At 43.0% G+C, this 26,603-nt stretch overlaps 1 protein-coding gene across 1 annotated transcript; it reads left to right on the plus strand.

Moving 5' to 3' along the window:
- The first annotated feature begins 364 nt into the window (after positions 1 to 364).
- TNFSF8 (TNF superfamily member 8) lies at positions 365 to 25,859 on the plus strand. The gene is made up of 4 exons (XM_081896640.1): positions 365 to 976; positions 11,096 to 11,141; positions 15,731 to 15,808; positions 25,411 to 25,859. Exons 1-4 carry the CDS (start codon positions 779 to 781, stop codon positions 25,842 to 25,844), a joined length of 756 nt encoding a protein of 251 aa, XP_081752766.1. The 5' UTR covers positions 365 to 778; the 3' UTR covers positions 25,845 to 25,859.
- The last annotated feature ends 744 nt before the right edge of the window (positions 25,860 to 26,603 follow it).

Consider the following 26,603-nt stretch of genomic DNA (forward strand, 5'->3'; position numbering starts at 1 on the left):
TTGTGTGGTGTTTTGTATTGTATTGTATTGTCTGTTTTGTTTTGTAGTGTTTAAATTGTTGGAAAAGTAATAAATATTATTTTTTAATAAATAAATAAATAAATAAAGAACAAATGTGCTTGGGATGTCTCTAGATACCCAGAAAAAAAACCTGTGAATATTTGATACCATGGAGTGGAACAGTGTAGAAAGAAAGGAGCATGTTTTCCATTGCATTTATGTTGAGGCTGTACACTTGTTTCTAAATATATATATATATATATATATATATATATATATATATATATATCTGAATCAGCAGCTCTGGGAATTCAGATCTCCAAAGCGGAAATCACTCAGTGTAGCTGCATCATCACATGAAGAAAGGAAACAAGTCTGCAATTTGTGAAAGAGGAAGTCACCCAAATTGAGAGTGATTTATTTTACCAAAATGTGACAATGGGGTTGTACAAATCTACTGAGAGAGGGGAATGAGCCGTGTTTTGTTGCTACTCACTATTCAGTGTGAGGCACTACAAATGGGCTCACGGAAGCACTGTCCTGGTGGAAGTCTGTTTTGGGAGTACCGAAAAGCCTTCTCTTTGTTGAGATCATAGTCGACTCACCTCCCGCCTCCAGATCTCCTCTCCTTTTTTTTTTCTTCATACGGCAAGTGATGAATCTATTTTTTCCAGATCACATGAGCCAAAATGTGGGGGAATCCTCTAAGGAGCAGAGACTTGTTTGAAGGTGATCAGAAAGAGGTATGGAGTGAAAGACTTGAGGACTTCATAAGGGGATGAACTCTCAGGCAGAACGGAAAGCTTTCATGCAAGTGAATTGTCCTCAGGAAGCTACCAGAGATATGACTGAAGAAAGTGTCACCAGGAAGTTCAGTGCCCCAATCCAAACATACTTCTGTTTCGCCATCATTTCTCTCACAATCTGCCTTCTTGCATCTTTGGGAACCATTGTGGTCTTGGTACTTCAAAGGACGGTAAGTTGCTTCCAGCTTCTGCCCTAGGGCTCTCTTAACTCCTGTTATCCAGATAAAATGTTGAGTTTCAGCTTTCACGGCACACCTTTTGCAATTATTCAGGCTTTGGCTTCAACTGATCCATGAAAGCCAACTCCACTGTACAATGCCGGTCAATTGCATTGCAGAGAGTAGGTGACTGGATATGAAATACAGGCTGAGATCTTTAGTGCTTGAAATGTCACAAAATTCCTACAAGCAGATTCAACGTGTTGATTTCAAGGTCTTGGAATAAGGACATTTGTTTTGCTGATGGTATTCTGTAAAACATGGGTAGGTAAAATGCTGACATCCAGATATTGTTGGACTCCAATTCTCATTAGAAATGTGGTCAATATTCAAGCATGTTTTAAGCCAAGAACTATTTCACAAATACAGAGAACAGCAAAATTTAAAGCACTATTACATTTTGTTTTGTGTATTAGTCTAGAAGGTGAGAAATAGGTTGGTTTGCTCAATTTAAATTCTCCTCCATTCCTAATTGGAAACTGTCTTATATGTGGTCATATTTTACTCCTTGGATTCTAAGGCAGAGACATGTCTTTCCTATCACATGCTGAGGTCCTTTAACTGGGAAATGACTGAAACTGATCCTAGGATCTTCTGCATGCAAACACTATGCTCTAGCACTGAGCTATGGTCCTGATCTACCTAGTGAATGCTTATTTAAGAAAAGAAAATGTTTGATAGACTAAAAAGGCGCCCCATATAATTGTGCACATATGTATGTACACACATATTGGATCCAACTAAATTATACACACACTAGACCCATTGAAATTAATAAACCTAAGCCAGAGATATTCATTCATTTCAATGGGTCTACTCTAAGCAGAACAAACACTAAATTCATAAAATCATATAACGGTAGAGTTGGAGTGACCCTTAGGGTCATTCAGTCCAACCCCCAGCAAGACAAGAATCTCAGTAAGGATAGCAATAAGGATTCAAAACAGAGAATGGGGAGAAGGGTTAGAAAAGAAATGGCAGAAGCAATAACTTTAGGGGTATCCAATATCCTTACTTAGATACTTTCCCCTCCAAAAAGTATGGCCCATTAGTAGATGATTTTGGGATACTCTCCCTCATGAGTCTCCAGAGGAAGCTCCCTCACAACCCTTGATTAGTCATTATTAATTTGTGGGTTTCTTTTTACATAAAAGTCTCAAGAAAATTCATAGAAATATAATAAGATCATAGTTTTAAAAGCAGTACAAAGCACATACTGAAAACATGACTTAAAACAGTTCAAAATGAACCCCTAAGGCACAATTTTTTAATCCACTGAGCTGTTGAAATGTCTTCAGGTATTCTTGTTATTATTTTTATGTGTTTAATGGCTGCTCACTAAACACAATAAATTGAACTGATTGCTGAGTAAAACACAGTCATGACAGACTATTTGCTATGCAATATTAACTTGTCTTATTTCTTTTCCCTGGCAGTGAGGCAGTTGAATGCTACTTTCGATTCTTTCTTTTGTCATCCTTTTCTTTGTATATTGTTTAAAACCATATAGAAATAAACAGTAGTAGTAGTAGTAGTAGTAGTAGTAGTAGTAATAATAATTTGGGAATGGAAAGAACCAAAGAACCAAATGTTTGGGGAGTGAGATAAGATGAATAGTGGTGGAAATAGCCATGATAATCTCATGAGAAACTGAGTTTGAGGTGGGGGGGCATGTCACTCAAGGGCAGTGGCATGTACAGTATTAGAAGGAATGGAACCTACTTTGTAAAGTTGTGCCAACAGAGATGGAGGGTTGGATTCCATTCCCATTAAAAGGCAAATCAACCTGCTTTGCAGTTTCTGAAACAGTATGCAAACCAAAACAGAGCCATTCTATGAAATGAGTACTTCTCCAAAAATTTTCAGGTCATAAGTTAACATTATAGATGTGATTGGTTTCCAGGATTGTTATTATTTCAATAAGAAACAAGATCTTAATAGCATTGAATTTAGGAAATTGTTTCTTAATGCTACTGCATAGAAAAATTATCAGTAAGAGTTAAGAGGGGAGGGAGAAACCTGACTCTCTAAGCTAAATTTCACAAGCAAAATTCTGAAAAGGTTTGAAATCCAAAGTCTCAAGGGCATAGGAGCCAACTCCTGGAGGCTAAGGGGGCTTTGGCCCCCTTAATAAAATATTTGAGGGGGCTGAGGGGCCCCAAATTTGACAAGCATTGCCATTCAAATGGTGTGTGTGCATTGCATCATGTGATCGATTATGTGGGGCAGGGCTTACCTGGGTCTTCCCAATGGGATAACATAGGGATGTAATATAAGGATCTCATAATACTAGAATTTGAGGCTATTCATCCAACGAAGCTGAATGTCAGAAGATTCAGAACAGACAAATTATTTCTCCCTGCAGTGCATAGTTAAAGCTATGAAGTTCACTCCCACAAGTTATACTGGTGGCCTCCAACTTGGGTGATTTTAAAAGAGGATTAGATAAGTTCATGGAAGATAAAACCATCAAGGATCCTAGCTACAGTGGCTGTACTTTGCCTTCATGGTCAGAGGTAGCATGCCTCTGAATACCAGTTGCTGGGACTCATAAGTGTGGACAGTGCTGCTGTTGCACTCAGGTCCACAGTTTGTGTGCTTTCCATGGGCATCCAGTTTGCCACCTTGCAAACAGGATGCTGGACTAGATGGGCTAGTGACTAGATCAAACAGGTCTACTCCAAAGTTCTTATGAAGGGAAGTTCCTAGCACAGATAATTCAACAGTCGGTCTGTGAGCATTTATAAAAGGATTCTGTGGTTACTAAGACCCAGCATGAGATTCCTAACACATTTTTTTGGGGGGGGATTACAAACTTGGTGGATCAGGGAAATGCTGTGGATATAGTACCGTATTTTTCGCTCCATAGGGCGCACCGGACCATAGGGCACACCTAATTTTTAGGGGGGGGGGAATAAAGAAAAAAAATTATTTTCCCCCCAGCCCCAAAGAGCAAAAGAAGCCAAGACAGCCAGCAGAATCCTGCTCGCTGTCTTGGCTTCGTTTCTAGCCGCGGGGCTGGGGTGGGGGAAGCCCCAGCTTCCCCCGACCCCAGCCCCCAGAACACGTCCGGGAGCCGCAGCAAGGTTGCGAAGCCTTTGGAGCGCAGCGCAAGTTCCCGCTGCGCTCCAAAGGCTTCGGGTTTCTTTCGCTGAAGCCAGGAGAGTCTTGCTCTCCTGGCTTCAGCAAAAGGAACCCAAATGACCTTAATGGATTAGAGAACAGGGCACAAGCTAACAAAATGAATTATAATAAGGACAAATGTAAGGTTCTGCACTTAGGCAGGAAAATGCACAAATATAGGATGGGGGACATCTGGCTTACTAGTAGTACATGTGAAAAGGATCTAGGGGTCTTAGTGGACCACAAACTTAACATGAGTCAACAGTGTGATGCAGCAGCAAAAAAAGCCTAGGCTACTCTAGGCTGAATCAACAGACGTATCAAGGGAAGTCATAGTACCGTTCTACTCTGCCTTGGTTAGACCACGCCTGGAATACTTTGTCCAGTTCCAGGCACCACAATTTAAGAAGGATGTTGACAAGCTGGAATGTGTGCAGAGGAGGGCAACCAAGATGATCAAGAGTCTAAGTCTTATGAGAAATGCTTGAAGGAACTGGGTATTTTTAGCCTGGAAAAGAGGAGACTAAGCGGAGATATGATAGCCATCTTCAAATATCTTAAGGGCTGTCACATGGAAGAGGGAGCTTCCTTGTTTTCTCCTACCCTTGAGGGTAGGATTCGAGGTAATGGCTTCAAGCTCCAAGAAAGGAGATTCCAACTAAGCTTTCAGAAAAACTTTATGATAGGAAGAACTGTTCAGCAGTGGAACAGACTACCACAAGAGGTGGTGAACTCTGCTTCCTTGGAGGTTGGATGGCCATCTGTCATGGATGCCTTAGCTGAGATTCCTGCATTGCAGGGGGTTGGACTAGATGACCCTTGGATAACTTCCAGTTCTAAGATTCTATGATTCTATGGTTTTAAGTCTGGAAGATTCAGGACAGACAAAAAAAAAAGTACTTCTTCACATAGCACCTTGCTAAACTATGGATTTCAATGTCACGAGAGGTGGTGATGGCCACCACCAACATGAATGGATTTAATAGAGGATCGGACAAATTTATGGAGGATAAGGAGGATATTAATGGCTAAGTTCTACCTCCTGAATACTAGGAATGAGGGGTGTGCGCAGAAAGCAGTATTTTGTAAGGCACAGCACACAAATTAGGAGGCACATCTGCATCTGGTCCCACTTACCATTGGTGTGTGGCCCCCAGAATAATATCCATGAGGGTGAGCACCACCAGGATTGACACCGTGATGCCAGAAACAAAGCCCCCAGGATTTGTGCTTTGATCTGGTAGACGTCAGTGCTTCACTTCCCAGACGTCACAAAAGCGGGGGAGGACAGAAAGAAAATGATGTTGTTATACTTTCAAGAAGTAGCAGCCTGCGGTCATTACATTGGTTGATAGTGTTTATGCAAATCCAGCTACGAAAATCAGGTGTTGCATGCTGGTCCTCTTCTTAGCATTGCCAAGCCAGTACAGCTGAGTAAAAGATAGAAACCAAAACTAGGAAAACTCCCCCGTTAATGTCTAGACTCTAGACATTTAGCAACCACTTTCTTCAGCCACCCTGGGTCTACAGAACTCTCCTTCGTATTCCCATATCTCCATAGCTTACAATCCTTCCTAGTCTCAACCACTATGGAATTTCTTTCCTAAATAAAGCCATACAATCAAAGAGTCACAAGGGATCTTGAAAGTTAGCTAATCCAACCCCATGGGTCTGTGCTGGATCTTCCATGCAGGATCTGTAAATGGAGAGATCTGAGGGCTCCCTTGGACAAAAAAGAAGGACACCAGCCAGGAATACCAGAGCAAAATAGCAGCCAGTAGACTTGGTCTTTATTGAAGACTGTCACGACAGGACTCCCACCTGCTACAAGGTGGAACAAGAAGCCCCGAACAAAAGAGCCCCAAAACTTTTATTAGCTGCTAATCCCCATGTTATACCCCCCCAAACTACATCACGGTTACATCACGGTTACATCATGAAAGGGGAGGTCTGGTGGCAGTAATCTGAGCATCCTGGACCCTGCCCCGTGGTTCTCCTTGCCCTCCACAAAACACTCATCAATTGTAACAAAAGAGATCTTTACATTTCCCTGTTTCCCAGCCAAGTTAATCACACCCTTTTGTCTTCATCTGGGTTTATTATTTCTGGAATGGCTACCTGTCTGGCACTCATGTATCAGGATGCCAGGGATTATCACTCAGGCAGAGGGGCTGCTGAGTAGCTGAGCTCACATGTTTATATGAATTTCTGAAGTTTTCCCTGTGAGCCAGTACATAGATACATTTATCAGCGAATTCTTACATTTGGTACCATGCAGCAAAGGCCCTTTGAATAGATAGAAAGAAACTGTGATGAAGTGTTTTGTGGGGACAAATCACAAAGTCACAAAAGCGATTGTGCTGATTTTGGTAGTGGGTTGCATGTGCATGATATCTGCTGGAGGGGCAACCCCCCCACACACCCTATACATAAATTCCTGCAACAGATCCAATTACAGCATCCTTGATGCATGACTGCCCAGCCTCTATGACAGAACATAAGAAGAGTCCTACTGCATAATACCCAAGGCAGGGCTGATGAATTTTAATGAGGATTTGTTTTCTTTACAAAGTGATGTAGGAAAATGAAAAATCAAGAGAAATTGGTATTGAAAGTTTTGACCAGTCCTAGTCCTGCTAGATCTCCACATGTGGCCAGTGAGGCTATTTTGGTGAAGTCACATCCACTGACCCTACTCCTGATGGAGAAAGTGTAACTTGATCTCGGGTGATTGACAGATTGGTAAACCCAGCCACCTATCAAGCTTGTCCCTCAGGGGTTTGAGGGAGTTAACTATCTGACCCAGGGGATAGATCCAGTTCCCCAGGATGGACTGAATGACAGACAGGTAGAAAGCTGTGTGTGTATCTTTCTAGGGAAGGTTGAGAGGGCCATAGCTCACTGGCAGTTAAGGATGGAAAGCTCTGTAATTTTTGTGCTCTCAGTCTGGTTTTTCTTAAATTTGGTTCTCCACAATTCTAATAAATAGTAATCACCATAAACATTCTTCAGTATTTTGTTTGGCAATTTCTCCTCATATAATGTATTTGGGCATACCATTTTCATTCTTTATGCACACCTTCCCCTGGCATGTGCATTTCTGTAAACATTGCTTGGTTGGAGAAATGAATCACAACATTCAAAGAAGTGCGCATTTTGAGGGACGGCCATGTTTCAGTTCTCAAACTGTTTTGGAAAATGCAAACATATACATTCGGCTTTAAATGCAAACTGAATCAAAGTTGTCCCCCTTCCCTAGTGGTAGGGCATCTGCTATGCATGCAGAAGAATCCAAGTTCAATTCCTGGTGTCCCCAGGTGGACTGAGCCTGGAAAGAACCACTGCCAGTCAGCATAGATAGTATTGAACTAGATGGACCAATGTTCTGACTCACTGTAAGACAGCATCTTATGCTCCTGCACACCACCCAAACAAAATTATGAGAGGTGAAAGAGGGGTCTTTTCTCCCTCCTTCAAACCAACCATTGATCTCATTGGTCTCAAAGACATTTGACAGCCATCCTCAGGGAGTGATCCACACTCCTGACAAGCAATCACTACAACTCCCTAGAATAACATTTTTGGCATAATGCCACCTAATTGATTTTCTAAGGAAGACAGATGTTGTTGCAGCCTCAAGCTTGTAAGTGACCAGCTATATCAGGATTTAAAAAAACTGCACCAGCACCCAAGAGAAAACACTAACCTTTCTGATCAGAGCAATGTTTTGATAAAAGAAGGGCAAGATTAATTTCCATCTGGCAAAATTGAGGCCATGCCCAGAGAGCCAGCTTACTACCTCTGCAGTATGTTAAGAACTCGTTGAACTCACAGTTTAAGAAGGTTTTGGGTGGCGGCTGCTATTGTTTTACTAGGAGGGGGCACTGTTGTTATTTTTTATATTTTTGAAGTAATTATTTCAAGTATTGCAACAAAACAGATGCGAAATTACTTTTTTAAAAACAAAAAATGTTTGCTTATTACATTGCTATATGCCTTTCACCCAAAGAAATCAGAGCAGCATACAAAGTGTCCTCCATCCCATCCTCATTTTAACCTCACAACAACCCTGTGAGGTAGGTTAGTCCAAAGTTATACTGGCAGATTCATCACAGAATAGCACACCAAAGGCCCATCTAGACCAGCATCTTGCTGTAGAAGCCCATAAGTAGGATGTGATAGCAACAGGTCTCTCTTGCTGTCATCCTCCAGCAACTGGTATTCAGATAAACTGCCTTTGAACATGGAAGTTCCACTGTGTTAATCATGGCCGATAGCCATTGATAGACTCTTCCTCCATGGATTTGTCTAATCCCTTTTTAAAATTCCCTTTTTGTGGGAATGTGTATCAAATGCTCTTTAAAAGTATGGTGTGGATCTGCCCTATGTTAGCATTCTTCACCACCTCTTTTGGCAGTGCATTCTTTATGTGAAGACCATTTAATTAATTTTAACCTGGATATAAAATTATGGTATGGGTGTGGGTGTGGGTGTCATAAATCAAAGGCTTGTACACAGGTTCCTTTTCCAAAAGACCAAGCTTCTGAATCTGGAGCATCCCTGATCATTAGCTATGATGGTCTTGATGGCAGGGGCTTATTGGAATTAATATCGCCATCCATCCCTAGAAAAATGGGATCATCTGTCCCCTGTCCCTTTGTGCTTCAAATGTGGGGAACCCCTGAATGCAGGCAGGGGAAACCCCTCCATAGAGGGAGGGGAAGATTTGGTATCATGAGTGGTGGGTGTCTCACAATCTCTTCTGTGCTTTATTTTGTCCAACCAATCTGTGCTTTATTTTGTCCAACCAAAGCTGGCAATATTAATGGGAATAGAGCTTCAACAATATCTGGAGGTGCTGCTGTTTATTCTGAACTGAAATGTAATCATTATGAGTATTATTTACTAACCCTTCACCCTAAGGTTTTTTAACACAGTGTCAAAACTAGTTTAAAACAAAGTAAGATCACAGAAATAACAGGGATCCTAAAAATATACATCCCAGATGTCAAAACCAATGGTAAAGAGGTCTGTCCTCAGCATTAACTGAAAGCTATATACAGTAGTAGGGACACGGGTGGCACTATGGGTTAAACCACAGAGCCTAGGACTTGCCGATCAGAAGGTCAGCGGTTCAAATCCCACAACAGGGTGAGCTCCCGTTGTTCGGTCCCAACTCCTGCCAACCTAGCAGTTCGAAAGCACGTCAAAGTGCAAGTAGATACCGGTAAATATGTACCGCTCCAGCGGGAAGGTAAATGGCGTTTCCGTGCGCTGCTGTGGTTCGCCAGAAGCGGCTTAGTCATGCTGACCACATGACCCGGAAGCTGTACACTGGCCCCTCGGCCAATAAAGCGAGATGAGCGCCGCAACCTCAGAGTCGTCCGTGACTGGACCTAATGGTCATGGGTCCCTTTACCTTTATATACAGTGGTACCTCAGGTTACAAACACACTTTGGGTTACCAACTCCGCTAACCTGGAAGTAGTACCTCAGGATGAGAATAGAAATCGTGCGCCGACGGCGCAGCGGCAGCAGGAGGCCCCATTAGCTAAAGTGGTACCTCAGGTTAAGAATGGTTTCAGGTTAAGAACGGATCTCCGGAACAAATTAAGTTCTTAACCAGAGATACCACTGTAATGAAGATGCCAAATTCACCCTCCATGGGGAGGGAATATTTAGGGCCCTAGCCTGCCATAGAGAATGCCCTCTCCCAAGCTTCTTAGGGTGAAGGAATTGCCAAGATCCAGTGTTTTTTTTTCTTTTAAAAAAATGTTTAGGGGTACTCTCATTTTTACTCAAGAAAATCACCATTTTATACTTGGGGAAAACAAATACAGTAACTGGACAAAAGTACAAAGATTCACAAAATGTTTAGGGGTATGCATACCCCTGTGTCCCCCCCCCGGGGGGGGGCGAAAAGCACTTCCAAGATCAGGGGTCAGCAACCTTTCTCAGCCTTGGGCTCGTCCACCATCCCTCAGACCATGTGGTGGGCCGAACTATATTTTGAAAGGGGAAAAAAGAACAAATTCCTGTGCCCCACAAATAACTCAGAGACGCATTTTAAATAAAAGGACACATTCTACTCATGTAAAAACACGCTGATTCCTGGACTGTCCGTGGGCCGGACTGAGAAGGTGATTGGACCGCATCTGCCTACCCCTGGCCAAGATCTATAAAGACTGTTGATTTTAATACCCAGGGAGGCCTGTAGAGAAGGACGTGGTCTTTCAGGTATTTGGGGTCTGTGTCATCTAGGGCTTAAAATGCTAAGATAAGCAGCTTTAAATGGGCCCAGAAATGAACTAGCAACAAAAGGGAGTTATGTGAGATTTAAATGGAACCCAACTCAATAATCTGGCTGCTGCATTTTAGGCCAACTGAAGTTTCTGAGTCATCTTCAAGGGCAGTGCCATGCAGAGTGCATTGCAATAATCCAAATCTGGATGTTACCACTCCTGAAACTTCATGTCCCATTGTTAGTGTCTCACATCACCTAAGGATGCTCCATCTCATTTTGAGATTGTGGGGTTTCAAAACATCATTGACCTCTTTACAAACATTGGCATTGTCTAATAGTCCAGGTTTTATGGGGCACAGTTTGCAATTTTATCAGTGAAACAACTGGATACTCATTACCACAATTTCCCAAAATAGTATTATGTTATTTGAAAAATATGGTATTATGGACTAGGGAGACTAGGCTAGCCCCCTAAATGTTCCCATGGTGCCTCCTTCCCAAAGTCTGGAAAGCTTCTTAGGGGTGATGGATGTTGTATCTTAACATATGGGGTGCAGTTTAGCCACCTGTGATTTAAAATAAAGCCTATTATGAGTTAAAGTTCATTTAAATGTAATCTAGGGTAATGAAAACAAGGAACGGGGGGGGGGGGAGTCTAGGACATCATAGATGTAACTTTCTCTTGACTTTTTGTCTTTTTGAAGGGATCTACGGCTGAATACGATGGACACCAAGGTAGAGAGAAATGTGGTAAGATGATATGAATGAGATAAATTACAAGTGAATATTTTTGGCATGGATGGTCTGAAAATGTTGGATTTGAGCCAGTTGTTGCTTGGGCTGATAGTTCCTTGGTGATGGGGAGGGGGGGCACTTAAAGCAGGCACAGTCACACCTGCCAGGTGGGTTTGCCGAGTCACGCAAAACAATGTAAACTGGTCCCAAGTTGCTAAGAGCTTTATATACCTGGCCTAGTAGCAAATCAGCAACCAGTGTAAAGCACAGGTGTCACATGCCTCACTTCTGTCAGTGATTGTCCTGCAGCATTTTGCACTAACTGCAGCTTCCAGATCAAATGTGAGGGAAGTCCCACATGGAACACATTGCAGTAATCCAGTTTTGAAGTAATCGGTGCATGAACTATTATGGCAAGGCTTCCCCAGTCCAGGAATGGCTGTTGCTGTCAAAACAGCAGCACTTGGTAAAAGGTACTTCCAGACACTGTGGTTACCTGAGCCTCCAGTGACACAGCTGGATCCAAAAGCACCCCAAACTGCGAGCCTGCTCCTTAAAGGAGAAAGCAACCTCATCCAAGGTAGGCAACTGACCAGTTTCTTAGAAACAAGAGCTATTCACCCATGGTGCCTACTTAAACTAGTACCAGTGACAGGATGAAGTGGTTTCAGTGCTAGAAAACAGAGGTTTCTGTATGCCAGATGTGTATCCTATAATTTTTGCCTTGCCTTTGTCAGCTGCATTGAACAATCTTCATTGTTTGGGCAAAGATGGACCTATTCTACATCACTGTGGGGGACATTTTCCAGAATGAGGGATACATTCCATTCTGATCAACCTCCTGAGGGCCACATGCCATTGATGGGTGGAGGTCAGAGGCAAAAGTGATCAGAGCAACAAGTGCAAAGTTCTACCTTTGTACATTGACCTGGTTTCTACACAAACACTCACATTGCCCTGTCTATTCTCCATCCAGGAAAGCAAGAGGCATCAACAGAGTTCCATGACAGGCAAAAACACTCCAGAAGGTTGCAAAGCAGAACCAGTGAGGGTTGTGGTTCAGGAGGGTCTGTTTGGCCTAGAGAGAGAAACCAAGGACCAGATAGAGAAGCCTAGTGGACCACATTTTATCCCATGCACCCAAGCCTGAAGCTCCCCTGTTCTACATGCTGATATCATTTCATCAGATTGATTCCTTCCTTTGTAGCATGTGCCACACTCCCCACAAGAGAGGTGTAAAATGTAAAGAGAAACAAAAAGTGTTCAGTAAGAGATGGAGAGTTGGTCATCCACTAACCTTGGCAAGTCTTAAACTGAGAAATTTGCACTAAAATCCTGATGAGGACTTTAAAAATAAAAGAACTACTACTAACTCATAAACTGACGAGGAAATGTGGAGAACTGAATTTAAGACTTGAATGAACTAACAGGTATCCACACATTGGGGAAATGGTACAGAGCTGTTGTCCCAACACTCCTGTACCTGGGACTTTATGTTTTTAACCCTGAGTCTTCAGAACCCCACTCTGAGCACACCTGCAGGCCATCCAGATTGCCTGGGGATTTGTTCTTCTCGTGAGGAGTAGCTTACTCATGAACGTGCATGTGTGTGAACAATGACTGCAAAGAAGTGAAAGAGAGAAGAGTAGCAGCAGTGGGACCCTTTGCATGGAGAAATACTTTGCTCCCCCCCCCCCCACACCAAATATGAAACTTCCATTTGCAACTTCACCACATGTAAACAAGAAGCACATAGGGAGTGGTGAACTGTTTTGGACACTCATTCTCCTTTGTCTTCCTATTATCAGCATTTCTGTCCCAACTTTTATCAAGGTGGCAATCCTGGCTTCCCCCCGCCCCCCAGGTTTTATTCTTGCAACAGTGAGGTGGATTAGACTGAGGGACTGTGACTGGCCCAAAGTCACGCAGTGAGCTTCAGGGCCGAGTGAGGATTTGAACCCTGGTTTCCCAAGGCCAACATACTAACCAATACATTACACCAGTGCTAGTACATGGGCATAGTAGACAGGGCAACAAGAATGGTAGTTCTCCTAGTCCAGTTCATCTGGCTTTCTCCATTTTGCCTCCATAGAATTAGAATATAAGATGGTTGGGGGTTAATGAGTTCACGAGTAGTCAATATATCCATTAAAAGAGCAAAGTATCCAATCTTAATGCAAGGGTATTTTGTTGGCAAGATAAAGGAAGCTCATGTCTAAAATTGAGCAGATTATCTACAAGACTCTCAAGGCCAAACAGCCTTGCTGAGTTGATTCAGAGCTATTAAAACCACCTAATAAATCTTCATCCCACATTTCTTTTGGCAGAGAACAGGATACCGTTAGCTAAATACCTAGAGGTACTCAAATGTGACTTTATGTGTACACACACACATTACTCAGCTATCAATCATCAAGGGCTGAATTGGAAACAGCCCACTAGGATTTAATTGAGATTAATGCATGGATAGATAATTGAAGGGGTATCATGCTCGTATTCAGTGACATAGTGTAGCCTATGTTGTGAGCAAGGAGGAAGTGTCACAGTATCAATCATCCTAGAGAGGCAAAGCTCTGCTTTTGTGCAGTCAATGCTATGTTTCATTCATTTACCCTTGACTGAATATTGAAATCTATGGTATTTTCTACTGATCCATAAAGATAGCCCATCCATTTAGTCCTAGGGTAGACAATCTTCTTGGTTCAACAGGTCAGATCCTTATCAGGATCAGCCTTGAGGGACCTCCCAGTTGTCAGTCATCTGAAGACATGATACAATGCCAGCTGCAATGTACTTTGGAAAAGCACCTTGCAAGGTGTTGCTAAAAGGAAGCTTACCCTTCTCCTCTCAGTTTTAGCAAAGGATTCTGATACAAATCCCTTCCTGATTTGATGTGGAACCCTACCAAACTGAGCAGGATTTAAGTCCCATTCATCGGCTGATAAGTGAAGGGGTTAAATCCTGTTATGCTAAGGTTACCAGATGTCAAACTAAGCTAATAAAAAACTGGGATATACAGGTTAAATTGCCCCATTGGCACTTTGCAATAAATAAATGGGTTTTGGGTTGCAGTTTGGGCACTCGGCCTCTAAAAGGTTCACCATCTCTGTACTAGGGCTATGCCCCGATTCTGATGAAACCCAAATTCTGAACAAAATCAGCTTTGGCTGGATTGGGTTGTCCCATGCCAAATTGACTCACCTAGAGCAATCCGGTGCTGTCAAAAGACAGGGCAGGCAACCTCTGCACAGCCTCCTTCACCAACCCTTCCTTGTGAGGAGCAGAAGTGGTGAAACAACAAGCAGCCAATGAGCAGAACATTAACTCCTGCTTTCTGCACGGGCTCCTTGACTAGTGCAATTTCCCCAGGGAACATGTTGGCAAGGCAGCACCCAGAAGGATTGAATGCAGTTTTTCTTCTTCCCCTGTTACCACCCTTCTGACAACTTTAAAACAGGCCCCCAAATCAATTTGGAGCCTGGATCCCCAAGGTGGACTCTGAATTGGATTGGTATGTGGGTACACAGCCATAGAATGGAACCTGTGTCTCACCTACTTAGGTCTGCTGGTAGGGGATTCTCACCAGTGCTCTAGAGGTTGCTAGGTTCCAACTTCCATCAGCCCTGCTGACTACAGCTGATGTGACTTTGAGTCCCAAAAAACATCTGGAGAGCACCATGTAGGCTACCTCCATTCTATACCTTGTACCCGTAGAAGTCTTTGCTTAGATCTTGTAGTTACAATGCTGTTTGTCAAGTGTTGTGATACATAAACCATTCAGAAAGCCAGGCAATAACTGAAAAACATGTTTAGTCAAGTGAAAGAACCTAGAGAAGCATTAATAACATATATGTTGTCCCAGCTGAGTTGAAATTTCCACCAAAAGCCAGTAGAAGGCTCTGTTCTATCACATATGAGAAATGTGTTAGATGCACACAACCTGTTTCTAAGAATCCTGCATCCATCTAGTGTAAAGTCAGAATTAATGACACCAATCAAGCCTCAGCATCAGGCTCTGATCCTTGCCAAGCCAATACAGTAATGTTCTTAAGTTGTGAAATTCTTCCTTGGTGATGGAACTCAAAAAGCTGAATCACTGCTTCTAATTTGAGATGGTGTGTCTAGGTGATTCTTGGTGAATTAAGCACACTGAAAGTTCATTATCCCACCGATAAACTCACATGATCTGATTCAATGCATTAATAATGAAATGTGTTTTTTTAAAATAAAAAACCCCTTACTTTTCTCCCACAGCTGCTTCCTGGAGCTCAGATAATAATTCCAAAAAACAGCAATATTTCAATCCCACAACTTTGGCACTTTTCTGTGGTCCTTACTGGGGATGCTAAGTCAACTAGGAGCATCATTTTTGTTTAAAGAAAGAGCAGTAGTAACCAGGCCCAGATGGAGGGGGGACCCTCTGATTCCAAAGGGGGCCTCAGTAAGCATATTAACAAAATTATTTATATACTTACTTATTTATAAGACTTCAGTTATCCCCAGGGTAAAAAAAAGGGAGGGGCATATTATCTGGCCCGGGCCTCTGCCTGGCTCTGCAAGGCCCTGGTAGTAACAAGGGTTTTGTTTTCTTCTTGTCTTTTCAGTGCCATGGGAAATATCAGCAGAGGCTTTGAAAGGTCTGCAGACAATGGCATCTGAGAAAGCTGCTGCATATCTTCAAGGTCAGTGAGAATAGTCTATAAATCAAAGTATGAGAGGTCGCCCTCTCCCACCATAAAAGCCTCATTCTGTATGCCTTATATTCTTTGAGTTCCACAAATGCTCTTATCTACCCCATGACTCTCCACTGTGTACATGTTGTATGGATCCATAGGATTGCCAGTCAGTGTAGGTGGTCCTCTGCTAGATGGACCAATAGTCTGACTCAGAATAAGCCAGCTTCCTATGCTCCTTTTGCTATTCACCTAGAGTGAGTCCCCTATCTGGGCCTTCATTTTTTGTCGTGCTCCAGCCGGTGCCTTCAGCAGCTAAGGTCCCAATCCTAGGAGACAGTAAGTGGGCACACTCACTTGCAAAGCCATGGTTGGTAATGCAGTGCAGTCTAAACCAAGGTCAAGCACAGATTATCAGCCGAGGTCAAAAACATGATCCAGAGATAAGGCCAGTTCAAGGTCAATATCACAAAGAATTCCAACAAGGTACAGCATAGCAAGATAGACTTGGGAACAAGGAAACAGAGACTTTTGTTGTCACCAGAAAATGGAAGGCTCGCCTTCTGACTTCTTAGAACAAACCCTAGCCACAGCTGCTGATAATAAATGCATTTCAGGGACCGCTTACACACAAGGAGACCTGTTCTACCTCTACTTGTGGGAATGTTAAGGATTGTAGGAAAGGATATAATGATTAAGTAGTATCCTTCCTTCACTCACGCTAGTGAGTGATGTAGCAGAGCAAATTCCCCTCAATATAGCTGGAAGCTAGTTTGTGAATTTGCTTGAATCTCTTAGTTAAGATTATTTCCTGGTGTCCCTTTGATCCCTCTTAAAAGAATAAAGACACAAGAGTCTTTCTGAGTAAAGTAACAAAAAGTTTACTCACATTTCAGTTCACGATTTGATCTCTGAAAGGAAGGCTTTACTTAATAATTACACAAAGAAGCAGTGAGTTTGTCTCATTTGGAGACTGAACTCGTGTGCTGCTGGCTGAGAGCCAGCAGACAGCAAAATTAGATTAAGACAACAAAATGGCTGGAGGAGAGCAGCATGATAGCAAAAAAAGAGAACAAGACAACACTGGAACAAGACAACTTCAAGACTGACAAAATGGGTGTACGACTCCTTTTATGGAGTCAGCCAGAGCCATGCCCATCTCCCAGATCACATGCAGGGGGAGGAAACTCCAGACCAGTGGAATAGGAAGTTACACTGACTGGATGTCCCCCTGCCTGTGCCCACTCTAGGGGAATAAGGATTGTTACATTTGACTGTACCAGTGGATTACATCCCACACTACTCACATGCCACATGATGACTCTGGGTCTGCAGCCACATGTCATGTCATCTGTCTTAGCAGACCTTTTGGTGCTGGTGTTCTTCATGTCTGGAGTTGTGATGACTGCACTTCCTCTGACAGTTCCAAGGGTTCTTTAGCAGGTCTCTCCCAGAGGGCCCCTCAGTCCTGGCTCCAAGGAAACCTGTCTGCTTCTCAGGGTCCTTGGAGCACGTGATTTATCCTCTAAGGCAGTGTTTCCCAACCTTGGGTCTCCAGCTGCTGTTGGACTACAATTCCCATCATCCCTGACCATTGGTCTTGCTAGCAAGGGATGATGGGAGTTGTAGTCCAAAAACAGCTGGAGACCCAAGGTTGGGAAACACTGCTCTAAGGAAGGTGTTGCTGAACTACAACTCCCATCATCCTTAGTTATTGGCCATGTTTGGTGGGGCTGACGGGAGTTGTAGTTCAGCAACATCTGGAGGGCCAAAGCCCTGCTCTAAGGACTCCATGTCTGGTATCAGGTGAGTGCTGGGTATGACAAGGATTCAGTCCCTCTCATTCCCTACAAAATTAGGCTCAAACTGTGCCAGCCATGGTGACAATAGAAGGAAAACAAATCTCCATACATTCTGCTTCTGTCCTGGCTGCAGCAGGCAACCAGAAATAAAGATCTGGTGGTTACAACTGGGATAATTTTCCTTGCTCGTGTTTCCATAGAGCAAGAATGGGGAAGCGTTGGTCCTAACAAGATATTGGCCTTGTCATTCTTGGCTCTTAACCATGCCCTTTGGGGGCTGATGGGAGTTGCACTCCAATGACATCCAGAAGACCAAAGGTTCCCACTCCCTGCCATAAAGTTTTTGTACTTAACATCAGGGCTGCCATACATCCTCAACGGCCTCAATCCTGTATACCTGAAGGAGCATCTCCACCCACATCGTTCAACCCAGACACTGAGATCCAGCGCCGAGGGCCTTCTGGCGGTGTCCTCATTGCAAGAAGTGAGGATACAGGGAACCAGGCAGAGGGCGTTCTCGGTAGTGGTGCTGCCCTGTGGAACACCCTCCCTTTAGATGGGAAGGAAATAAGCAGCTATCTTATCTTTAAAAAACATCTGAAGGCAGCCCTGTTTAGGGAAGTTTTTAATATTTAAAGCTGTATTGTTTTTAACACTCGATTGGAAGCCGCTCAGAGTGGCTGGGGGAACTCAGCCAGATGGACGGGGTAGAAATATTATTATTATTATTATTATTATTATTATTATTATTATTATTATTATTATTTAGGGGTGGGAAGAAAAGAAGCCCCCAACACCACAAACACTCATTTGGCCTTATGGCATCTTTGGCCAGGGCCAGCCCATGATGTGTTGTTGCTAGAGGCAAAGCAGAAAATGGTGCACCCTTCCCCCACCACTGTCACCTCCTTCACCTGAGGCACCAGAGGCAGTCCGGGGGAGCCTCTGATTGCTGAAGGAAGCAGGGGAGAAAAAAGGCGGCCAGAGAGCAGCAAACAGTGGGTAGGAGTGGAGCAGGAAGTGAGGTGGTGGTGACAGCAAGCAACAAGCACAGGAGGCGGCGAGAGATGTGCTCTTGGGGCCCCAGACCTGCTGCCCCTCCCAGCTGTTCCCAGCATGCTGCCTGAGGTGACTGCCTCACTCACTGTCTTTGCCTGCCTTACACTTTGTATAAAAAAAAACCAATCAGGAAATTTGTAGCTTATCTCCATACCAGTCTACACATATTGGCAGGCAGGCCTACCCATGAGGCAGGCTGAGGCAGCTGTCACCAGTGATAGAAGCCCAAGAGGTGATATCCCTGTAGACACCTTTTCTGCCCTGCTACCTCTGGCAGTGACAGAGAAGCAGGGGTGCTTCCAGTGAAATCTTGTGAGATTTCATTGACATCTTACAAGATCTCATGTGGAACCTGCCCCAACTGCTTTGTGGTCACCACTACACTACCCAGGTAAGGAAGGCTACATTACGGCCAGGGGGCAGGAGCAGGGTGGCCTTTTCTTGCTGAGCCTCATGGTGGCCTTTTCTCGCTGAGCCTGATGGAGAAAAGGGACACACTTCCCCTGCATATTGGCCTAGTGTACGTGTCACAGTAAGCATGTCTTAAACAAGCAAGGGTTAAATGTAAATGAGCAGTAGGCTTGTGAACACTGCTCAGACTTTCCTGAATTATTCCCCTCCACCAAAGTAGAATTCAGATACCTTACATGTGTTGAGCTTAGCTCCCATCCTCGTCGCCAGTGAAATATACTCAGAGTCGAGAGTGGATTTCATGCTCTTTATTCAGCTCATAGTGGTGAGGAGGGAATGGAAGTCCCCTCAAAGTATCAGCTTTATATACATTATTTACACAATGGCCCGCATGTGATTGGCTAATTCTCCTGTAAGCCAATCAGATCGCGGATTCACTTCCACCTGGAGCAGGATTGGGTGGCTCCTGTGGACCAATCAGACTGCTGCATTCTGGAGCCTATTGTTCTAGGACCAATCAGGCTGCTGCATTTAGGATCCTATTCAACTCAGTACATTATAGAACCATATAATAAGAACTTTATTGTTCAACACATCTTTCTTATTGAAGTCTAATTAAACTTTGGGAGTGTTGTAGAGAGGGAAGGAATTGGTTACAGAGGAACAAAACACCCACACCATCTCCAGATGTCACCAAGCTCAACAATCAGGCACTTTTGTGCTTCCGTGTGTGGCATTTCTAGCCCACCCCACCCCCCCAAGGAGCTCAAGGTGGCATACATGGTTCTTTCCCTCCTCATTTAACCCCCACAAGAGCCCTGTGAGGTAGGCTAAGAGATGATGACCCAGTGAGCTTCATTGCCAAGTGGGGATTTGAAACCTGGTCTCCCAGGTCCTAGTCCAACACTCTAACCTCAACACCACAGCACATGAAGTAAAGAATTATGATGTTGGCAAATGTGTCTGTTGGAGAAATTTGCACTAAACTGATGACAGGTGCATGTGACTTGGCTTAAAAGGCTTCATGGGTCATAGGGAGAAACCAAGAGTCCTCATTAGGCCAATCTACTGCAGGATTTCCAACAACTATCTTCTTGTCACCTTGAGACAATTTTTTATAGTAGGCATCTAACACACTTAACTAATAATAATAATAGAATTATATAATTGTAGAGTTGAAAGGAACACCCCAAGGGTCACCAAGTATTCCTAAAAGAAAAGCTTCTGGTTTCTTAAAAAAAGTTATATTGAACATCCCCCCCCCCAGCTCATTATATATCATTTCCCAGAACAACACCTGCTTCTATATTTAGTAGAGATAAAGCATCCAGCTTGCCTTGTTGCATAGTTGTTGGTTGTTCTGTTGTGGTTTTTAATATACTTCAACCAAAAAAATGAAAGCTCACCTGAGCAATTTCTGCCAATTAATGTTAAAAATCTGGCAATGGAAAATGTTTGTGGTGCCCCCCTTCCCTTCATGCCTTAAACACTGCTTACATTGCTTAATAGTTAATCTAGCCCTGATGAAGGGCCTTCTGCTCTTCTGCTCTGGGTGAGGCAAAGTAATCTGCTGATTAGTTTGGCACAGTGGGAGGTTTCAGATTGCCTTGAAAGCCTTTTGATTGATGAGCTTCTATCTCACCACAATGTCATCAGCTGGTCATGCAACAAATGGTTGCATCAACTGGATGATCTCAATCCACATCCACTTGCATTCTCAGAGCTCAGCTGAAAGCAGCCATAAGGGCGAAACTGAACCAGACGTTAAGAGCAGGAAGGTCAAATGAGGAGCCAAAACTAGAAACTATTCGATGAGTAATTTCCTTCAGCTTTCTCCTATGCTGCTGCTGGGACTGCAGAAGTGTGTGCCACCACCTGCAGATGTGCTGCATGACAGGATTTGACTCAGTCCTATGCAATAGTCATACACAGTTACTGATGTAACTGAAGTTTCTGATACACAAAGAAGTTCCTCTGGGATTACATCTTCAGGAGGAACATGCTTTGTGTTGAGTCAATTATTTACAGATTTTGCTCCTAGCATGCTTCCTTGACTAAATTCTAAAACAGGTTGCAATTGAGAAGATTTTGGATATGAAGGGTCATTGTCAACTGAATTCTACTCAGAGCAGACCCAATGAAATGAACAGGCTTCAGATAGCCATGCCCATTCATTTCAGTGGGTCTACACTTTGAGTATGACTTGGCTGAACACAACTGAAGGCTTTATTATATCAGGGGTGAGGAACCTGTCAACCTCCAAATGCTGCTGGACTAAGATCCCTGGCCACTGGACATGTCCATTGAGGCTGTTGAGAGTTGGAGTTCAACAACATATGGAGAGCCAGAAGTTCTCTACTTCTGCTGTATATGGCCTGGTGTGTCCACATTGACTTGGTGGTGTGTTCACATTGACACTCCTGACTAGATTCAAGCTCAGAAGTGGGTGCTTAATTCACAGATCCTAACATACCTGTTTCTGCTGGTTACGTAGCAGAAGGTCAGGCACCAAACCCCGTTTGCTGGAGTTACTAATTCAGGGATGGGGAACCTGTAGCCCTCCAGCTGCTATTGGACTCCCATCAGCCTCTGCCACTATGTCCAATGGCCAAGGATGATGGGAGTTATAGTTAAACTACATCTGGAGGGTTACAGGTTCTCAATCTCTACCCTGCTTCAAGGCTTTTCAGTACCTTTTCAGTACATCTATTTGTGCTTCTTGGTGCAATTGCAAAAAATAAAATAAAATAAAATAACAACAACAACACAGCATTAGTGAATTTGACAGTGATAGTTTCTGAGAGAAGCTGAAACTAAAAGTCTTGTTCATCCCACCTGAGTCTGAAGTTTGCTTGAAATGAATCTAGATCTGTGTCTGGGTCAGGACTCAGGACCCACTACTGGGTCATGGCCTGATCCAATGTGGGTTGCAATAGGAGCACCAGTGCAATGCAAATATATAAGAAAAGTGGTCCTGGGCCTGAGAAAGCTGAAGATACCTGATCTAATATTCCCAGATCCAATGACAACCTTTTGAGAAGGTGGTACACTATTCCCTACTTAAGGGTAACATAAGGTTGTATTAACTTTTTTGCATGGGCAGAAATGTGTGTGTTCCCATTAGTAAAATGCCACACAAACAGAAGTATGTTGCATTTCATCATACAATCAGATTTGGCTGTTAGGTTTTGCAGTTTCTTATTAATGAGCATTGGTAGCAAGGGGGGCGGACAAATGAATGGAAAGTTTTAGAGCACATTATAAAAAAATTTTTTAAAGAAACTCTCAATTTTAAACAAGAATTCAGGACAGGAACTGAGGATAAAGCAAAGCCACAGAAGAACAAAGAAGTGAAAAAGTGAAAATCCTATTGGGCAGGGTCAACATTATTGAGCTCATGGCAAGGAGCATGCCCCAGCAGGAGGTACATGTGCAATATCTGGAGCCATCTGGCCCAACTGCATCTTCTTATCACTATTGAATACCTATTATTTCTGAGGAAATGAGCAGTGGGAGAAGAAGGAGCAGTTCACTGCCAGAGTCCTTGACTTTTCCTCTGGGAGGTGGTCAGGGTAGGGACAGAAGGAAAGCCAATGGGTGGTCAGTGATGCAGAGGTGATGTAAACACTGGGTAGTGTGACCCACTGGTGACAGCTTGCCCTAGGTCCCCCAAAATCCTGGCACCAACCCTGGTACCCAGCTTTTTCTAAATAAAATTATTGATGGATTATTATTATATTATTAAACAGTAAAGCAGACAGTACAAATGGAAAAAGACAAACAAAAAAATATATGAATTCAGTACAAGGAGCTTTTGATGATAAAATCCAAAACTCAAATAGTAACACATCAGGAGTAAATAGAACGAATATAGTTATAAAGTTATAAATGGGGTGTAAAAGTAATGAATGGGATTTACATTGAACAAGAAAAGAAAAGAAAGAAAAGAAAAGAAAAGGATATTGCCTGTTTGTAAATTACTCCCGTGTAATTGTGTTGTCGTATAGTTTTTATTATTATTTATTGTTCATTAGATTTATATAACACCCTTCATCATAAGATCTCAGTGCAGTTCACAGAATAAAATACAGGATAAAAACACAAGTAAATAATTAAAACAAAACAGCAAAACAATAACCCCGGTGTTATATATTCAGTGGTCTGGGTTTGCCTGAGGTTGAGTCTGGAGTCTGGCCTAGGAATCTGAGCTCCTGTGTTCTGATTCGATACATGTTGTCCAATCACAGAACATTTCAGGATTTTTGCCTCTGCCATTGGCCCTTGAACTTTGAGTCATGATTTCCAGTTTGGAAGTGTAGACAGCCAATCTCGTTGGGAGTGGAGTGGCCCAGGCTTTCAGAAATGTATATAAGTAGTTGCTCTGTTTCCCAGTTACGTAGTTCAGTAAAGGTTCTTGCTGTTATCACTATGTCTTACCTCATGGGAACCCACCTACACTTTACCCCCCTTCTCACAGATACATTTAAAAGGCTATGGAATATTAATCAGCTGAAGGCAGAAGAGGAATGTTTTTGCCTGGCATCTAAAAATATATAATGAAGGTGTCTCCCTGTGGAGAGCATTCCACAAGCAGGGAGGTCTTGTGTTGCCACCCTCCGGACCTCACATGGAGGAGGCACACAAAAAAGGGCCTCAGAGGATGAATGCAGAGACCATGACGGTTAAATGGGGAGAGGCAGTCCTTGAGGTATTGTGGTCCTGAGCCATTTAAGGCCTTATAGGTCAAAACCAGCACTTTGGACTGGGCCCATAAGCTAATTGGCAGCCAGTGCAGTCAGGCCAGGATCAGTGTAATAATATGCTCAAACTGTCTTGTCCCAGTGAGCAGCTGTCAAATTCTGCACCAGCTGAAGCTTCTGAACCATCTTCAGAGGCAGCCCCACATAACTAATCATTAACCCTCAAATAGAAGTGAAATCAGAAAGATCAGTGCTATCCCTAACCACATAAAGTCAACAGGTCAATTTCCCTGAGCATTGGATATAATTTTCTTGAGCCAGTCTAAAGTATAAGATGAGACATCTTTCCAGCCCTAAGCAATTATTAATCAAGTGATCACCAAGAGATATATAATTAACTGTTTACATATAAGATCCATACCTAGTTTTTGCATTCATTAAATTAGTCTCTGCGCCAATACATTTAATTGCTATCCTTTTGTATTATTGTGATTAATAGCTATACAGTGGTACCTTGGGTTAAGAAGTTAATTTGTTCTGGAGGTCCGTTCTTAACCTGAAACTTAACCTGAGGCACCACTTTAGCTAATGGGGCCTCCTGCTGCCGCCGCACAATTTCTGTTCTCATCCTTAGGTAAAGTTCTTAACCCGAGGCATAGCTGTCAACTTTCAGATTTGAAAATAAGGGATCAGCAGCCTCGAAAATAAGGGATCGGCAGCCTCACCTGTCCCGGGGACAGTCTACCGGATATCTAACAATCCGGGATAGCAGCGGGAAGCAGCGGGAAACGGCACTGGAATAAGGGAATTTCCTACAAAATAAGGGAAGGTTGAGAGCTATGACCTGAGGTACTATTTTTGGGTTAGCGGAGTCTGTAACCTGAAGCGTCTGTAACCTGAAGCGTCTGTAACCTGAGGTACCACTGTACTGCTTACCGGCAAAAATAGCTTATAGGCAGTTTACAGGTATATAATCAATTGTAATATGCACACAGAATTAAAATCCACAATAAAACAATTTCATTAAAGCATTCAAAAACATCCATGATTAAAATGTGCAATAAAACAAGTTACTAATGGTTGAAAGACATAGCAATTTAAAACTTTTTTAGTAAAGCAATTAAAACAATTATAACAGGAAGCTCAAGTTCAGGGGAATGTTTCTCTAAACAGGTGTCTCTTCAAGAGCTGACAGAATGCCAATCTTGATGAGGCCTCTTGTATTACAGCATGGATTGGATAAATCATGGGTGGGAAATGCTGGAACCAAATGTTACCCTCTAAGTTATCTGGCCCTTGGGACTCTCCACACCACACTCCCTCCCCCAAGCACACTCCCTCCCCCACTGGCTCTGCTTCATTGAGTGTCCCCCTCCCCCCCAGTGGAATATGTCCTTGAGCTGTGATGATGTTTCTTGCTTGCTTAGATGGAGGATAGAGAGGAGTATGTGAGTGCATGTAGAAAACAGTACAAAGTACAAAGGCATAAACTGCATTTGCCGGGCCTCTCACTTTTGTCCCTGGCCCCACCCACCTCTGACACGGTTGTCCCGGAAGATAATGTGAAGGTCTGGCTGAAATTGGCTTCCCACCCATTTTAAATGATGAATGCTTATATCTCCTCTTCTCCTTTCTTTAGTGCTTAGGCCAATCAACCAGTCAGAACTGCGATGGATTAATGAGGGCATCCTGTACAACATTCACTACAACCATGGAAGGCTGGTGATCCAGACACCTGGAATGTACTTCATCTATTGTCATTTGCACTTTTACATTGCCGAGTGCAAAGGTGGGGAGATCACCATAAAGTTGGAGATTCTTGTGAACACATCTGTGGCGAGGTCAACTTTGCTCACTTTGTGCAGCTCTCAGAAAACTTTCAGAGACAAAAGACAAAACCTCTTCGTAACTTTACTGGCAGAATTGAAGAAGGGGAATACAATAGGAGTACAGGTCAATGAATTCAACTATGTGGATGTATCTGACTTTCCTGAAAACAATGTTTTTGGAGCCTTCAAGTACACTGGTGAAAACTGGAGGTACTCTTTGTTCAGGACAGAAGATGAAAAATGACTTTAATTGTTCTAAATAAAGGTATTGTCATTGATTGGTAGTTTCATATAGTGCCTCCTAAGACATCAACAAAAGTTAAGAGTTATACCATTCCTCAGAACCTATTGTCTCATTACATTTATATTCTGCAATTCAGAGATGGAGGAACATGGCTATGCTTGCTGGAGCTGGTGGAGTTTTGAGTCACATTTCTGGAAGACATCCAGTTCCCCATCCATGCTCTGAATCAACCACTGACGTGGATGAGTATGTTGAGGGGGAAACAGAAACCACCTATTGTTAGAACTAAAGAAAACAGATATAATCTCAATAACCTTTCTTCTTCCGCTTCCTTTGGGTTTTAAGCCAATATTTGAGAACAGGGCAAGTGAGCTCTTATTTCAGTTAGCAACATTCTTGTTTCAGTTTGTAAGAAAGGAAGTCTTAAGTACCCACCACCCAAAGTACAATAGAAATTCCTTTGCATGTCTGGAGCCGGAGGCAAGTCTGGTGATGAGATTTGGCTTCCCTTGGAGAACAATGAGCCCAGCAATTGTCACCTCTGGGCATTTCTTGGGGTAGGAGGTGTGTATACATGTCTTCAAGCTTGGTCTCAGTCATCGCCAACTGCCACTGATTGTTACAGAGGTTGTATTCACACAGCAGTTTATTCCATTTCCCCATTTCCTTAACTATTGGAAGATTCAAGACACATAGAAGAAAGTACTTCTTCCATCCATTTGTGGAATGCTGTCCTCAGGAAGGTTTGCCTGTTGCCTT

Source organism: Podarcis melisellensis (genome assembly GCF_964234715.1).
Source record: "Podarcis melisellensis genome assembly, chromosome: Z".
NCBI classification, from domain to species: domain Eukaryota; kingdom Metazoa; phylum Chordata; class Lepidosauria; order Squamata; family Lacertidae; genus Podarcis; species Podarcis melisellensis.